Source organism: Oncorhynchus keta, chromosome 1 (genome assembly GCF_023373465.1).
Source record: "Oncorhynchus keta strain PuntledgeMale-10-30-2019 chromosome 1, Oket_V2, whole genome shotgun sequence".
NCBI lineage: Eukaryota > Metazoa > Chordata > Actinopteri > Salmoniformes > Salmonidae > Oncorhynchus > Oncorhynchus keta.
Genome location: NC_068421.1, coordinates 100,302,602 through 100,320,095, shown reverse-complemented (window position 1 = coordinate 100,320,095; position 17,494 = coordinate 100,302,602). Strand labels below are relative to the sequence as shown.

Here is a 17,494-nt window from a genome sequence, read left to right as displayed (position 1 = left end):
ATACTGGGGGACAGCTACCCATACTCCAGTCACCATTTTGGGATACAGCTACCCATACTCCAGTTACCATATTGGGCTGCAGCTACCCATACTCCAGTCACCATACTGGGAGACAGCTACCCATACTCCAGTCACCATATTGGCCTGCAGCTACCCATACTCCAGTCACCATATTGGCCTGCAGCTACCCATACTCCAGTCACCATACTGGGAGACAGCTACCCATACTCCAGTCACCATATCGGCCTGCAGCTACCCATACTCCAGTCAACATACTGGGAGACAGCTACCCATACTCCAGTCACCATATTGGGCTGCAGCTACCCATCCTCCAGTCACCATTTTGGGCTACAGCTACCCATACTCCAGTCACCATTTTGGGCTACAGCTACCCATACTTCAGTTACCATATTGGGCTGCAGCTAACCATACACCAGTCACCATACTGGGAGACAGCTACCCATACTCCAGTCACCATATTGGGCTGCAGCTACCCATACTCCAGTCACCATACTGGGGGACAGCTACCCATACTCCAGTCACCATATTGGGCTGCAGCTACCCATACTCCAGTCACCATATTGTGGGACAGCTACCCATACTCCAGTCACCATACTGGGGGACAGCTACCCATACTCCCGTCACCATTTTGGGCTACAGCTACCCATACTCCAGTCACCATTTTGGGCTACAGCTACCCATACTCCAGTCACCATTTTGGGCTACAGCTACCCATACTCCAGTCACCGTATTGGGCTACAGCTACCCATACTCCAGTCACCATATTGGCCTGCAGCTACCCATACTCCAGTCACCATACTGGGGGACAGCTACCCATACTACAGTCACCATATTGGCCTGCAGCTACCCATACTCCAGTCACCATACATGGAGACAGCTACCCATACTCCAGTCACCATACTGGGGGACAGCTACCCATACTCCAGTCACCATACTGGGGGACAGCTACCCATACTCCAGTCACCATATTGGGCTGCAGCTACCCATACTCCAGTCACCATATTGTCCTGCAGGTACCCATACTCAAGTCATTATATTGTCCTGCAGCTACCCATACTCCAGTCACCATATTGGCCTGCAGCTACCCATACTCCAGTCACCATATTGGCCTGCAGCTACCCATACTCCAGTCACCATATTGGCCTGCAGCTACCCATACACCAGTCACCATACTGGGAGACAGCTACCCATACTCCAGTCACCATATTGGCCTGCAGCTACCCATACTCCAGTCACCATACTGGGAGACAGCTACCCATACTCCAGTCACCATATTGGGCTGCAGCTACCCATACTCCAATCACCATATTGGGCTGCAGCTACCCATACTCCAGTCACCATACTGGGGGACAGCTACCCATACTCCAGTCACCATATTGGGGGACAGCTACCCATACTCCAGTCACCATACTGGGGGACAGCGACCCATACTCCAGTCACCATACTGGGGGACAGCTACCCATACTCCAGTCACCATATTGGCCTGCAGCTACCCATACTCCAGTCACCATACTGGGGGACAGCTACCCATACTCCAGTCACCATATTGGGCTGCAGCTACCCATACTCCCGTCAACATTTTGGGCTACAGCTACCCATACTCCAGTCACCATTTTGGGCTACAGCTACCCATACTCCAGTCACCATTTTGGGCTACAGCTACCCATACTCCAGTCACCATTTTGGGCTACAGCTACCCATACTCCGGTCACCATTTTGGGCAACAGCTACACATACTCCAGTCACCATATTGGCCTGCAGCTACCCATACTCCAGTCACCATACTGGGGGACAGCTACCCATACTCCAGTCACCATATTGGGCTGCAGCTACCCATACTCCAGTCACCATACTGGGCAGCAGCTACCCATACTCCAGTCACCATTTTGGGCTGCAGCTACCCATACTCCAGTCACCATTTTGGGCTACATCTACCCATACTCCAGTCACCATTTTGGGCAACAGCTACCCATACTCCAGTCACCATATTGGCCTGCAGCTACCCATAATCCAGTCACCATACTGGGAGACAGCTACCCATACTCCAGTCACCATATTGGGTTGCAGCTACCCATACTCCAGTCACCATATTGGCCTACAGCTAACCATACTCCAGTCACCATATTGGCCTGCAGCTACCCATACTCCAGTCACCATATTGGGGGACAGCTACCCATACTCCAGTCACCATATTGGGCTGCAGCTACCCATACTCAAGTCATCATATTGGCCTGCAGCTACCCATACTCCAGTCACCATATTGGGGGACAGCTACCCATACTCCAGTCACCATATTGGGCTGCAGCTACCCATACTCCCGTCACCATTTTGGGCTGCAGCTACCCATACTCCAGTCACCATTTTGGGCTACAGCTACCCATACTCCAGTCACCGTATTGGGCTGCAGCTACCCATACTCCAGTCACCATATTGGCCTGCAGCTACCCATACTCCAGTCACCATACATGGAGACAGCTACCCATACTACAGTCACCATATTGGCCTGCAGCTACCCATACTCCAGTCACCATACTGGGAGACAGCTACCCATACTCCAGTCACCATACTGGGAGACAGCTACCCATACTCCAGTCACCATACTGGGAGATAGCTAACCATACTCCAGTCACCATATTGGCCTGCAGCTACCCATACTCCAGTCACCATATTGGCCTGCAGCTACCCATACTCCAGTCACCATATTGTCCTGCAGCTACCCATACTCCAGTCACCATACTGGGGGACAGCTACCCATACTCCAGTCACCATATTGGGCTGCAGGTACCCATACTCCAGTCACCATATTGTCCTGCAGCTACCCATACTCCAGTCACCATATTGTCCTGCAGCTACCCATACTCCAGTCACCATACTGGGGGACAGCTACCCATACTCCAGTCACCATATTGGCCTACAGCTACCCATACTCCAGTCACCATATTGGGCTGCAGCTACCCATCCTCCAGTCACCATTTTGGGCTACAGCTACCCATACTCCAGTCACCATTTTGGGCTACAGCTACCCATACTTCAGTTACCATATCGGGCTGCAGCTAACCATACACCAGTCACCATACTGGGAGACAGCTACCCATACTCCAGTCACCATATTGGCCTGCAGCTACCCATACTCCAGTCACCATACTGGGAGACAGCTACCCATACTCCAGTCACCATATTGGGCTGCAGCTACCCATACTCCAGTCACCATATTGGGCTACAGCTACCCATACTCCAGTCACCATATTGTCCTGCAGCTACCCATACTCCAGTCACCATACTGGGGGACAGCTACCCATACTCCAGTCACCATACTGGGGGACAGCTACCCATACTCCAGTCACCATACTGGGGGACAGCTACCCATACTCCAGTCACCATATTGGGCTACAGCTACCCATACTCCAGTCACCATATTAGGCTGCAGCTACCCATACTCCAGTCACCATACTGGGAGACAGCTACCCATACTCCAGTCACCATATTGGCCTGCAGCTACCCATACTCCAGTCACCATATTGGGGGACAGCTACCCATACTCCAGTCACCATATTGGCCTGCAGCTACCCATACTCCAGTCACCATACTGGGGGACAGCTACCCATACTCCAGTCAACATATTGGGCTGCAGCTACCCATACTCCCGTCAACATTTTGGGCTACAGCTACCCATACTCCAGTCACCATATTGGGCTGCAGCTACCCATACTCCAGTCACCATATTGTCCTGCAGCTACCCATACTCCAGTCACCATATTGTCCTGCAGCTACCCATACTCCAGTCACCATACTGTGGGACAGCTACCCATACTCCAGTCACCATATTGGCCTACAGCTACCCATACTCCAGTCACCATATTGGGCTGCAGCTACCCATCATCCAGTCACCATTTTGGGCTACAGCTACCCATACTCCAGTCACCATTTTGGGCTACAGCTACCCATACTTCAGTTACCATATTGGGCTGCAGCTAACCATACACCAGTCACCATACTGGGAGACAGCTACCCATACTCCAGTCACCATATTGGCCTGCAGCTACCCATACTCCAGTCACCATACTGGGAGACAGCTACCCATACTCCAGTCACCATACTGGGAGACAGCTACCCATACTCCAGTCACCATATTGGGCTGCAGCTACCCATACTCCAGTCACCAGATTGGGCTACAGCTACCCATACTCCAGTCACCATACTGGGAGACAGCTACCCATACTCCAGTCACCATATTGGCCTACAGCTACCCATACTCCAGTCACCATATTGGCCTGCAGCTACCCATACTCCAGTCACCATATTGGCCTGCAGCTACCCATACTCCAGTCACCATATTGGCCTGCAGCTACCCATACTCCAGTCACCATACTGGGGGACAGCTACCCATACTCCAGTCACCATTTTGGGATACAGCTACCCATACTCCAGTTACCATATTGGGCTGCAGCTACCCATACTCCAGTCACCATACTGGGAGACAGCTACCCATACTCCAGTCACCATATTGGCCTGCAGCTACCCATACTCCAGTCACCATATTGGCCTGCAGCTACCCATACTCCAGTCACCATACTGGGAGACAGCTACCCATACTCCAGTCACCATATCGGCCTGCAGCTACCCATACTCCAGTCAACATACTGGGAGACAGCTACCCATACTCCAGTCACCATATTGGGCTGCAGCTACCCATCCTCCAGTCACCATTTTGGGCTACAGCTACCCATACTCCAGTCACCATTTTGGGCTACAGCTACCCATACTTCAGTTACCATATTGGGCTGCAGCTAACCATACACCAGTCACCATACTGGGAGACAGCTACCCATACTCCAGTCACCATATTGGCCTGCAGCTACCCATACTCCAGTCACCATACTGGGAGACAGCTACCCATACTCCAGTCACCATATTGGGCTGCAGCTACCCATACTCCAGTCACCATACTGGGGGACAGCTACCCATACTCCAGTCACCATATTGGGGGACAGCTACCCATACTCCAGTCACCATACTGGGGGACAGCGACCCATACTCCAGTCACCATAATGGGGGACAGCTACCCCATACTCCAGTCACCATATTGGCCTGCAGCTACCCATACTCCAGTCACCATACTGGGGGACAGCTACCCATACTCCAGTCACCGTATTGGGCTGCAGCTACCCATACTCCCGTCAACATTTTGGGCTACAGCTACCCATACTCCAGTCACCATTTTGGGCTACAGCTACCCATACTCCAGTCACCATATTGGGCTGCAGCTAAACATACTCCAGTCACCATATTGGCCTGCAGCTACCCCATACTCCAGTCACCATTTTGGGCTACATCTACCCATACTCCAGTCACCATTTTGGGCAACAGCTACCCATACTCCAGTCACCATATTGGCCTGCAGCTACCCATACTCCAGTCACCATACTGGGAGACAGCTACCCATACTCCAGTCACCATATTGGGCTGCAGCTACCCATACTCCAGTCACCATACTGGGGGACAGCTACCCATACTCCAGTCACCATATTGGGCTGCAGCTAACCATACTCCAGTCACCACATTGGCCTGCAGCTACCCATACTCCCGTCACCATTTTGGGCTACAGCTACCCATACTCCAGTCACCATTTTGGGCAGCAGCTACCCATACTCCAGTCACCATATTGGGCTACAGCTACCCATACTCCAGTCACCGTATTGGGCTGCATCTACCCATACTCCAGTCACCATATTGGCCTGCAGCTACCCATACTCCAGTCACCATACTGGGGGACAGCTACCCATACTACAGTCACCATATTGGCCTGCAGCTACCCATACTCCAGTCACCATACATGGAGACAGCTACCCATACTCCAGTCACCATATTGGCCTGCAGCTACCCATACTCCAGTCACCATACTGGGAGACAGCTACCCATACTCCAGTCACCATACTGGGAGACAGCTACCCATACTCCAGTCACCATATTGGGCTGCAGCTACCCATACTCCAGTCACCAGATTGGGCTAAAGCTACCCATACTCCAGTCACCATACTGGGAGACAGCTACCCATACTCCAGTCACCATATTGGCCTGCAGCTACCCATACTCCAGTCACCATATTGGGCTGCAGCTACCCATCCTCCAGTCACCATTTTGGGCTACAGCTACCCATACTCCAGTCACCATTTTGCGATACAGCTACCCATACTCCAGTCACCATATTGGCCTGCAGCTACCCATACTCCAGTCACCATACTGGGAGACAGCTACCCATACTCCAGTCACCATATTGGCCTGCAGCTACCCATACTCCAGTCACCATACTGGGAGACAGCTACCCATACTCCAGTCACCATATTGGGCTGCAGCTACCCATACTCCAGTCACCATATTGCGCTGCAGCTACCCATACTCCAGTCACCATATTGTCCTGCAGCTACCCATACTCCAGTCACCATACTGGGGGACAGCTACCCATACTCCAGTCACCATACTGGGAGACAGCTACCCATACTCCAGTCACCATATCGGCCTGCAGCTACCCATACTCCAGTCAACATACTGGGAGACAGCTACCCATACTCCAGTCACCATATTGGCCTGAAGCTACCCATACTCCAGTCACCATACTGGGAGACAGCTACCCATACTCCAGTCACCATATTGGCCTGCAGCTACCCATACTCCAGTCACCATACTGGGCAGCAGCTACCCATACTCCAGTCACCATATTGGCCTGCAGCTACCCATACTCCAGTCACCATATTGGGCTGCAGCTACCCATACTCCAGTCACCATATTGTCCTGCAGCTAACCATACTCCAGTCACCATACTGGGAGACAGCTACCCATACTCCAGTCACCATATTGGCCTGCAGCTACCCATACTCCAGTCACCATACTGGGAGACAGCTACCCATACTCCAGTCACCATATTGGCCTGCAGCTACCCATACTCCAGTCACCATATTGGCCTGCAGCTACCCATACTCCAGTCACCATACTGGGAGACAGCTACCCATCATCCAGTCACCATATTGGCCTGCAGCTACCCATACTCCAGTCACCATACTGGGAGACAGCTACCCATACTCCAGTCACCATATTGGGCTGCAGCTACCCATACTCCAGTCACCATATTGTCCTGCAGCTACCCATACTCCAGTCACCATATCGGCCTGCAGCTACCCATACTCCAGTCACCATACTGGGGGACAGCTACCCATACTCCAGTCACCATACTGGGGGACAGCTACCCATACTCCAGTCACCAAACTGGGGGACAGCTACCCATACTCCAGTCACCATATTGTCCTGCAGCTACCCATACTCCAGTCACCATATCGGCCTGCAGCTACCCATACTCCAGTCAACATACTGGGAGACAGCTACCCATACTCCAGTCACCATATTGGCCTGAAGCTACCCATACTCCAGTCACCATACTGGGAGACAGCTACCCATACTCCAGTCACCATATTGGCCTGCAGCTACCCATACTCCAGTCACCATACTGGGCAGCAGCTACCCATACTCCAGTCACCATATTGGCCTGCAGCTACCCATACTCCAGTCACCATATTGGGCTGCAGCTACCCATACTCCAGTCACCATATTGGCCTGCAGCTACCCATACTCCAGTCACCATACTGGGAGACAGCTACCCATACTCCAGTCACCATATTGGGCTGCAGCTACCCATAATCCAGTCACCATATTGGCCTGCAGCTACCCATACTCCAGTCACCATATTGTCCTGCAGCTACCCATACTCCAGTCACCATATTGGGCTGCAGCTACCCATACTCCAGTCACCATACTGGGCAGCAGCTACCCATACTCCAGTCACCATATTGGCCTGCAGCTACCCATACTCCAGTCACCATTTTGGCCTACAGCTACCCATACTCCAGTCACCATACTGGGAGACAGCTACCCATACTCCAGTCACCATATTGGCCTGCAGCTACCCATACTCCAGTCACCATACTGGGAGACAGCTACCCATACTCCAGTCACCATATTGGGCAGCAGCTACCCATACTCCAGTCACCATATTGGCCTGCAGCTACCCATACTCCAGTCACCATACTGGGAGACAGCTACCCATACTCCAGTCACCATACTGGGGGACAGCTACCCATACTCCAGTCACCATACTGGGGGACAGCTACCCATACTCCAGTCACCATATTGGGCTGCAGCTACCCATACTCCAGTCACCATATTGTCCTGCAGGTACCCATACTCAAGTCGTTATATTGTCCTGCAGCTACCCATACTCCAGTCACCATATTGGCCTGCAGCTACCCATACTCCAGTCACCATATTGGCCTGCAGCTACCCATACTCCAGTCACCATATTGGGCTGCAGCTACCCATCCTCCAGTCACCATTTTGGGCTACAGCTACCCATACTCCAGTCACCATTTGGGATACAGCTACCCATACTCCAGTTACCATATTGGGCTGCAGCTACCCATACTCCAGTCACCATACTGGGAGACAGCTACCCATACTCCAGTCACCATATTGGCCTGCAGCTACCCATACTCCAGTCACCATATTGGCCTGCAGCTACCCATACTCCAGTCACCATACTGGGAGACAGCTACCCATACTCCAGTCACCATATTGGCCTGCAGCTACCCATACTCCAGTCACCATACTGGGAGACAGCTACCCATACTCCAGTCACCATATTGGCCTGCAGCTACCCATACTCCAGTCACCATATTGGGCTGCAGCTACCCATACTCCAGTCACCATATTGTCCTGCAGCTACCCATACTCCAGTCACCATACTGGGGGACAGCTACCCATACTCCAGTCACCATACTGGGGGACAGCTACCCATACTCCAGTCACCAAAATGGGGGACAGCTACCCATACTCCAGTCACCATATTGTCCTGCAGCTACCCATACTCCAGTCACCATATCGGCCTGCAGCTACCCATACTCCAGTCACCATATTGGCCTGCAGCTACCCATACTCCAGTCACCATATTGGGCTGCAGCTACCCATCCTCCAGTCACCATTTTGGGCTACAGCTACCCATACTCCAGTCACCATTTGGGATACAGCTACCCATACTCCAGTTACCATATTGGGCTGCAGCTACCCATACTCCAGTCACCATACTGGGAGACAGCTACCCATACTCCAGTCACCATATTGGCCTGCAGCTACCCATACTCCAGTCACCATATTGGCCTGCAGCTACCCATACTCCAGTCACCATACTGGGAGACAGCTAACCATACTCCAGTCACCATATTGGCCTGCAGCTACCCATACTCCAGTCACCATACTGGGAGACAGCTACCCATACTCCAGTCACCATATTGGGCTGCAGCTACCCATACTCCAGTCACCATATTGGGCTGCAGCTACCCATACTCCAGTCACCATATTGTCCTGCAGCTACCCATACTCCAGTCACCATACTGGGGGACAGCTACCCATACTCCAGTCACCATACTGGGGGACAGCTACCCATACTCCAGTCACCAAACTGGGGGACAGCTACCCATACTCCAGTCACCATATCGGCCTGCAGCTACCCATACTCCAGTCACCATATCGGCCTGCAGCTACCCATACTCCAGTCAACATACTGGGAGACAGCTACCCATACTCCAGTCACCATATTGGCCTGAAGCTACCCATACTCCAGTCACCATACTGGGAGACAGCTACCCATACTCCAGTCACCATATTGGCCTGCAGCTACCCATACTCCAGTCACCATATTGGCCTGCAGCTACCCATACTCCAGTCACCATATTGGGCTGCAGCTACCCATACTCCAGTCACCATATTGGCCTGCAGCTACCCATACTCCAGTCACCATACTGGGAGACAGCTACCCATACTCCAGTCACCATACTGGGAGACAGCTACCCATACTCCAGTCACCATATTGTCCTGCAGCTACCCATACTCCAGTCACCATACTGGGGGACAGCTACCCATACTCCAGTCACCATACTGGGAGACAGCTACCCATACTCCAGTCACCATATTGGCCTGCAGCTACCCATACTCCAGTCACCATACTGGGAGACAGCTACCCATACTCCAGTCACCATATTGGCCTGCAGCTACCCATACTCCAGTCACCATACTGGGAGACAGCTACCCATACTCCAGTCACCATATTGGCCTGCAGCTACCCATACTCCAGTCACCATATTGGCCTGCAGCTACCCATACTCCAGTCACCATACTGGGCAGCAGCTACCCATACTCCAGTCACCATATTGGCCTGCAGCTACCCATACTTGGACTATAGTTGTGTCAAAGATGTTCTACTAAGATAGACCACATCTTGTCGTTTCCAATGGGAGTGTGCCGAGTAGGTGGGAGTGTGCCGAGTAGATTGGATCAAGTGTTGAGATGGGTTTTTCAAAGCCGCGTTTATTGGTCTATCAGATGTCAATCAGATGACTTAGTGACGTCAATAAAATACATATCCATCATTTTCAAATTTACTTCAAAATGAGATGCAGACATTGGACTGGAGTGTTGGAGAAGAGTGACTTCAACACTTGAGTTGATGTAGTTAACTTTAAGTAACTATTTGTAACTATCTACTTGGGACAAACTAGCTAGCTAGCTACCACCTGTAAGATGAAGACCATTTGTGCCTTATAAATATGCATGACGTTCATTAGGAAAACGGCCACTATCTAGTGCACTCGTCCTAAACAATGTCATCTCTATAAACACTTAGGTAAGTCAAGTCTACCAAACGTAGTGCACTCTGTTTCTTATAGATTCTAGTTTTGGAGACAGAAAACTGTATGGAGATCAAATGTTTCATTGATGAGGAAATTAGCAGAATTTCGGCCAAAATCCATCTCAACCTTCTCCCACTGCCGGCAAACGGGCTTCCTCTCATCACCATATTTGGTAGTGAGAGGAAACACCAACCGGATGTCTCACATTTATACATCCGGTGAAATATCTGTCTCATCCATCTGTAGTAGTGTTTCTTGTGAAGCTCACTCCTCTCTCTCTCCCTCAGTGTCACGTCCCTACGTGGCTCCAGAACACTCATGTCTACAGCTGGCCTAGGGACAGAGATGACGTCCTACGTCGCCTGATGAGAATAGAGAAATACAACCCTCCTCCTATTGGGAAGCTACCGACCATCGTCTCTATCCCCATCTAACAGCACAGCGCCCCCGCTGGACTGGAGGACCGACAGCCGATTTAAACCATAAAGCTTCAGCCACACAAAGACTCATAAATATGGATTAAATCATAGTGTCTGTTTTTGTCTGTCGTAAATTAAACTCAAGTCAACTATTTTCGGACAAGTTGCATCCATAAAAAGACGATGTTCTTTGAGACCATCTCTGTGGTCCTTCAGTCAATCTGTAATTTTCAGACACAAAATCTCTGTTTGGCAGTGACCTAACAGTCAGAATGGACCTCTGCTCTGAAGACATCCTCACCCTCCAGATTAGAACCTGTTGCTGATCTGGGACCAGTGAAATACTTTACCTGGATCTTTATAGGATTCAACCGGAGACAGATCTTCTATGATCTGTTAACAACTGTTTTATCTGCTATGATCTAACAACTGTTTTATCTGCTATGATCTAACAACTGTTTTATCTTCTATGATCTGTCAACAACTGTTTTATCTGCTATGATCTGTTAATAACAACTGTTTTATCTGCTGTGTTGATCTCCAGTCCTAGAATACATAGAAGGACTGAACATATGAGGCACAGACCTCAATCGTCTCTGCTTCAGTCACGGCAGCTTGTTACTGTCTCTGCCTTTTCAGCTGGATGTGTTTTAACTGTTCTGTGAACTGACTGTTGTCCTGGAACACTGTGTGATAACTTACAGTTGAAGTCGGAAGTTTCCATACACCTTAGCCAAATACAATTATACTCCGTTTTTCACAATTCCTGACATTAAATCCTCATAAATATTCACTGTCTTAGGTCAGTTAGGATCACCACTTTATTTTAAGAATGTGAAATGTCAGAATAATAGTAGAGAGAATTATTGATTTAATCTTTAATTTATTTGATCACATTCCCAGTGGGTCAGAAGTTTACATACTAATTGAGTGTATCTGTTAGCTATGCCTTTAAATTGTTTAACTTGGGTCAAATGTTTTGGGTAGCCTTCCACAAGCTTCCCACAATAAGTTGGGTGAATTTTGGCCCATTCCTCCTGACAGAGCTGGTGTAACTAAATCAGGTTTGTAGGACTCCTTACTCGCACATGCTTTTTCAGTTCTGCCCACACATTTTCTATGGGATTGAGGTCAGGGCTTTGTGATGGCCACTCCAATACCTTGACTCTGTTGTCCTGAAGCCATTTTGCCACAGCTTTGGATGTATGCTTGGGGTCATTGTCCATTTGGAAGACCTATTTGCGACCAAGCTTTAATTGATGTCTTGAGATGTTGCTTCAATATATCCACATAATTTTCCTCCCTCATGATGCCATCTATATTCATGATGCCATCTATTTTGTGAAGTGCACCAGTCCCTCTTGCAGCAAAGCACCCCCACAACATGATGCTGCCACCCCCACAACATGATGCTGCCACCCCCACAACATAATGCTGCCGCCCCTGTGCTTCACGGATGGGATGGTGTTCTTCGGCTTGCAAGCATCCCCCTTTTTCCTCCAAACATATCAATGGTCATTATGACCAAACAGTTCTATTTTTGTTTCATCCGACCAGAGGACATTTCTCCAAAAAGTATGATCTTTGTCCCTATGTGCAGTTGCAAACCGTAGTCTGGCTTTTTTATGGCGGTTTTGGCGCAGTAGCTTCTTCCTTGCTGAGCGGCCTTTCAGGTTATTTCGATATAGAACTTGTTTTACTGTGTATATAGATACTTTTGTACCTGTTTCCTCCAGCATCTTCACAAGGTCCTTTGCTGTTGTTCTGGGATTGATTTGCACTTTTTGCACCAAAGTTGATGTTTGCACCGCCTTGATGTTAGTTGAGAACGACAGGGTGTTGTCCAGGATCACGCCAAGGTTCTTAGCGCTCTGGGAGGAGGACACAATGGAGTTGTCAACCGTGATGGTGAGATCATGGAACGGGCAGTCCTTCCCCGGGAGGAAGAGCAGCTCCGTCTTGCCGAGGTTCAGCTTGAGGTGGTGATCCGTCATCCACACTGATATGTCTGCCAGACATGCAGAGATGCGATTCGCCACCTGGTCATCAGAAGTGGGAAAGGAGAAGATTAATTGTGTGTCGTCTGCATAGCAATGATAGGAGAGACCATGTGAGGTTATGACAGAGCCAAGTGACTTGGTGTATAGCGAGAATAGGAGAGGGCCTAGAACAGAGCCCTGGGGGACACCAGTGGTGAGAGCGCGTGGTGAGGAGACAGATTCTCGCCACGCCACCTGGTAGGAGCGACCTGTCAGGTAGGACGCAATCCAAGCGTGGGCCGCGCCGGAGATGCCCAACTCGGAGAGGGTGGAGAGGAGGATCTGATGGTTCACAGTATCGAAGGCAGCCGATAGGTCTAGAAGGATAAGAGCAGAGGAGAGAGAGTTAGCTTTAGCAGTGCGGAGCGCCTCCGTGATACGCTGGAGAGCAGTCTCAGTTGAATGACTAGTCTTGAAACCTGACTGATTTGGATCAAGAAGGTCATTCTGAGAGAGATAGCGGGAGAGCTGGCCGAGGACGGCACGTTCAAGATTTTTGGAGAGAAAAGAAAGAAGGGATACTGGTCTGTAGTTGTTGACATCGGAGGGATCGAGTGTAGGTTTTTTCAGAAGCTGTGCAACATTCTCACATAGGTGTTCCTTTTGTCCAGGTTGGAACAGGCAGTGTGGAGTACAATAGATTTTGCATCTGTGCATCTGTTGGGGCGGCATGCAAATTTGAGTGGGTCTAGGGTTTCTGGGATGATGGTGTTGATGTGAGCCATGACCAGCCTTTCAAAGCACGTCATGGCTACAGACGTGAGTGCTATGGGTCGGCAGTCATTTAGGCAGGTTACCTTAGTGTTCTTGGGCACAGGCACTATGGTGGTCTGCTTAAAACATGTTGGTATTACAGACTCAGAAATAAAAAATGACAGAAATGTTCCACATGCACAAAAAGCGTATTTCTCTGTAAAATTTGTTTTAATCCCTGTTAGTGAACATTTGTCCTTTGCCGAGATAATCCATCCACCTGACAGGTGTGGCATATCAAGAAGCTGATTAAACAGCATGATCATTACACACGTGCACCTTGTGCTGGGGACAATAAACAGCCACTCTAAAATGTGCAGTTTTGTCTCACAACACAAAGCCACAGATGTCTCAAGTTGAGGGACTGCAAAAAAAAAAGTACAATTGGCATGCTGACTGCAGAAATGTCCCCCAGAGCTGTTGCCAAAGAATGTATGTGGACACCTGCTCATCAAAATCTCATTCCAAAATCATGGGCATTAATATGGAGTTGATCCCCCCTTTTGCTGCTATAACAGCCTCCATTCTTCTGGGAAGGCTTTCCACTAGACGTTGGAACATTGCTGCTATAACAGCCTCCACTCTTCTGGGAAGGCTTTCCACTAGACGTTGGAACATTGCTGCTATAACAGCCTCCACTCTTCTGGGAAGGCTTTCCACTAGACGTTGGAACATTGCTGCTATAACAGCCTCCACTCTTCTGGGAAGGCTTTCCACTAGATGTTGGAACATTGCTGCTATAACAGCCTCCATTCTTCTGGGAAGGCTTTCCACTAGATGTTGGAACATTGCTGTGGGGACTTGCTTCCATTCAGCCACAAGAGCATTAGTGAGGTCGGGCATTGATGCTGGGTGATTAGGGCTGGCTCGCAGTTGGCGATCTAATTCATCCCAAAGTTGTTAGATTGGGTTGAGGTATTTGTATTTTATGTATTATGTATTATTATGTATTTATTAGTTCCTGTCAAGACAGCAGCTACTCTTCCTGGTGTTTATTATGGATCCCCATTAGTTCCTGCCAAGGCAGCAGCTACTCTTCCTGGGGTTTATTATGGATTCCCATTAGTTCCTGCCAAGGCAGCAGCCACTCTTCCTGGGGTTTATTACGGATCCCCATTAGTTCCTGTCAAGGCAGCAGCTACTCTTCCTGGGGTTTATTATGGATCCCCATTAGTTCCTGTCAAGGCAGCATCTACTCTTCCTGGGGTTTATTATGGATCCCCATTAGTTCCTGTCAAGGCAGCAGCTACTCTTCCTGGGGTTTATTATGGATCCCCATTAGTTCCTGTCAAGGCAGCAGCTACTCTTCCTGGGGTTTATTATGGATCCCCATTAGTTCCTGTCAAGGCAGCAGCTACTCTTCCTGGGGTTTATTATGGATCCCCATTAGTTCCTGTCAAGGCAGCAGCCACTCTTCCTGGGGTTTATTATGGATCCCCATTAGTTCCTGTCAAGGCAGCAGCTACTCTTCCTGGGGTTTATTATGGATCCCCATTAGTTCCTGTCAAGGCAGCAGCCACTCTTCCTGGGGTTTATTATGGATCCCCATTAGTTCCTGTCAAGGCAGCAGCCACTCTTCCTGGGGTTTATTATGGATCCCCATTAGTTCCTGTCAAGGCAGCAGCTACTCTTCCTGGGGTTTATTATGGATCCTCATTAGTTCCTGTCAAGGCAGCAGCCACTCTTCCTGGGGTTTATTATGGATCCCCATTAGTTCCTGTCAAGGCAGCAGCCACTCTTCCTGGGGTTTATTATGGATCCCCATTAGTTCCTGTCAAGGCAGCAGCTACTCTTCCTGGGGTTTATTATGGATCCTCATTAGTTCCTGTCAAGGCAGCAGCCACTCTTCCTGGGGTTTATTATGGATCCCCATTAGTTCCTGTCAAGGCAGCAGCTACTCTTCCTTGGGTTTATTATGGATCCCCATTAGTTCCTGTCAAGGCAGCAGGTACTCTTCCTGGGGTTTATTATGGATCCCCATTAGTTCCTGTCAAGGCAGCAGCTACTCTTCCTGGGGTTTATTATGGATCCCCATTAGTTCCTGTCAAGGCAGCAGCTACTCTTCCTGGGGTTTATTATGGATCACCATTAGATCCTACCAAGGCAGCAGCTACTCTTCCTTGGGTTTATTATGGATCCCCATTAGTTCCTGTCAAGGCAGCAGCTACTCTTCCTGGGGTTTATTATGGATCACCATTAGTTCCTGTCAAGGCAGCAGCTACTCTTCCTGGGGTTTATTATGGACCCCCATTAGTTCCTGTCAAGGCAGCAGCTACTCTTCCTGGGGTTTATTATGGATCACCATTAGTTCCTGTCAAGGCAGCAGCCACTCTTCCTGGGGTTTATTATGGATCCCCATTAGTTCCTGTCAAGGCAGCAGCTACTCTTCCTTGGGTTTATTATGGATCCCCATTAGTTCCTGTCAAGGCAGCAGCTACTCTTCCTGGGGTTTATTATGGATCCCCATTAGTTCCTGTCAAGGCAGCAGCTACTCTTCCTGGGGTTTATTATGGATCCCCATTAGTTCCTGTCAAGGCAGCAGCTACTCTTCCTGGGGTTTATTATGGATCACCATTAGTTCCTGTCAAGGCAGCAGCTACTCTTCCTGGGGTTTATTATGGATCACCATTAGTTCCTGTCAAGGCAGCAGCTACTCTTCCTGGCGTTTATTATGGATCCCCATTAGTTCCTGTCAAGGCAGCAGCTACTCTTCCTGGGGTTTATTATGGATCCCCATTAGTTCCTGCCAAGGCAGCAGCTACTCTTCCTGGGGTTTATTATGGATCCCCATTAGTTCCTGTCAAGGCAGCAGCTACTCTTCCTGGGGTTTATTATGGATCCCCATTGGTTTCTGCCAAGGCAGCAGCTACTCTTCTTGGGGTTTATTATGGATCCCCATTAGTTCCTGCCAAGGCAGCAGATACTCTTCCTGGGGTTTATTATGGATCCCCATTAGTTCCTGTCAAGGCAGCAGCTACGCTTTCTAGGGTTTATTATGGATCCCCATTAGTTCCTGCCAAGGCAGCAGCTACTGTTCTTGGAGTCCAACATAATTAAGGCAGTTTATACCATTTTAAAAACATGACAATACATTCACACATATCTACAACACACTGTGTGCCCTCAGCCCCCTCCTCCACCACATATCTACAACACACTGTGTGTCCTCAGGCCCCTACTCCACCACTACCACATATCTACAACACACTGTGTGCCCTCAGGCCCCTCCTCCACCACATATCTACAACACACTGTGTGCCCTCAGGCCCCTACTCCACCACTACCACATATCTACAACACACTGTGTGCCCTCAGGCCCCTACTCCACCACTACCACATATCTACAACACCCTGTGTGCCCTCAGGACCCTCCTCCTCCACTACTACATATCTACAACACACTGTGTGCCCTCAGGCCCCTCCTCCACCACATATCTACAACACACTGTGTGCCCTCAGGCCCCTACTCCACCACTACCACATATCTACAACACACTGTGTGCCCTCAGGCCCCTCCTCCACCACATATCTA

General features: G+C 49.7%; 2 protein-coding genes across 6 annotated transcripts in view; both read left to right on the top strand.

The window, feature by feature from the left end:
• The window catches only part of LOC118387352 (E3 ubiquitin ligase TRAF3IP2-like), a 92,346-nt gene extending 80,647 nt beyond the window's left edge, over positions 1-11,699 (top strand). For all 4 annotated transcript variants that reach the window (XM_052469102.1, XM_052469100.1, XM_052469099.1 and 1 more), the window contains one exon: positions 11,039-11,699. In XM_052469102.1, the coding sequence (XP_052325062.1) occupies positions 11,039-11,185 (147 nt within the window). In that variant the 3' untranslated portion in view covers positions 11,186-11,699. The remainder of the gene's footprint in view (positions 1-11,038) is intronic.
• Positions 11,700-12,105: 406 nt separating this feature from the next.
• Positions 12,106-17,029, top strand: LOC127909099 (uncharacterized). 2 transcript variants are annotated; one of them, XM_052469098.1, is made up of 2 exons: positions 12,106-15,910; positions 16,451-17,029. In XM_052469098.1, the coding sequence occupies exons 1-2, from the start codon at positions 14,908-14,910 to the stop codon at positions 17,017-17,019; spliced, it is 1,572 nt and encodes a 523-aa protein (XP_052325058.1). In that variant the 5' UTR covers positions 12,106-14,907; the 3' UTR covers positions 17,020-17,029. The 2 variants fall into 2 exon arrangements, with proteins under 2 accessions (XP_052325058.1, XP_052325056.1); XM_052469096.1 differs by having other exon boundaries at positions 15,965-17,029.
• Positions 17,030-17,494: the final 465 nt, after the last annotated feature.

Coding starts and splice junctions, on each gene's coding strand:
- LOC127909099 (XM_052469096.1), top strand. CDS start 14,908: ATGTATTTATTAGTTCCTGTCAAGACAGCAGCTACTCTTCCTGGTGTT. Junction 15,911..15,964: donor AGTTCCTGTCAAGGCAGCAG/GTACTCTTCCTG, acceptor TCAAGGCAGCAG/CTACTCTTCCTGGGGTTTAT.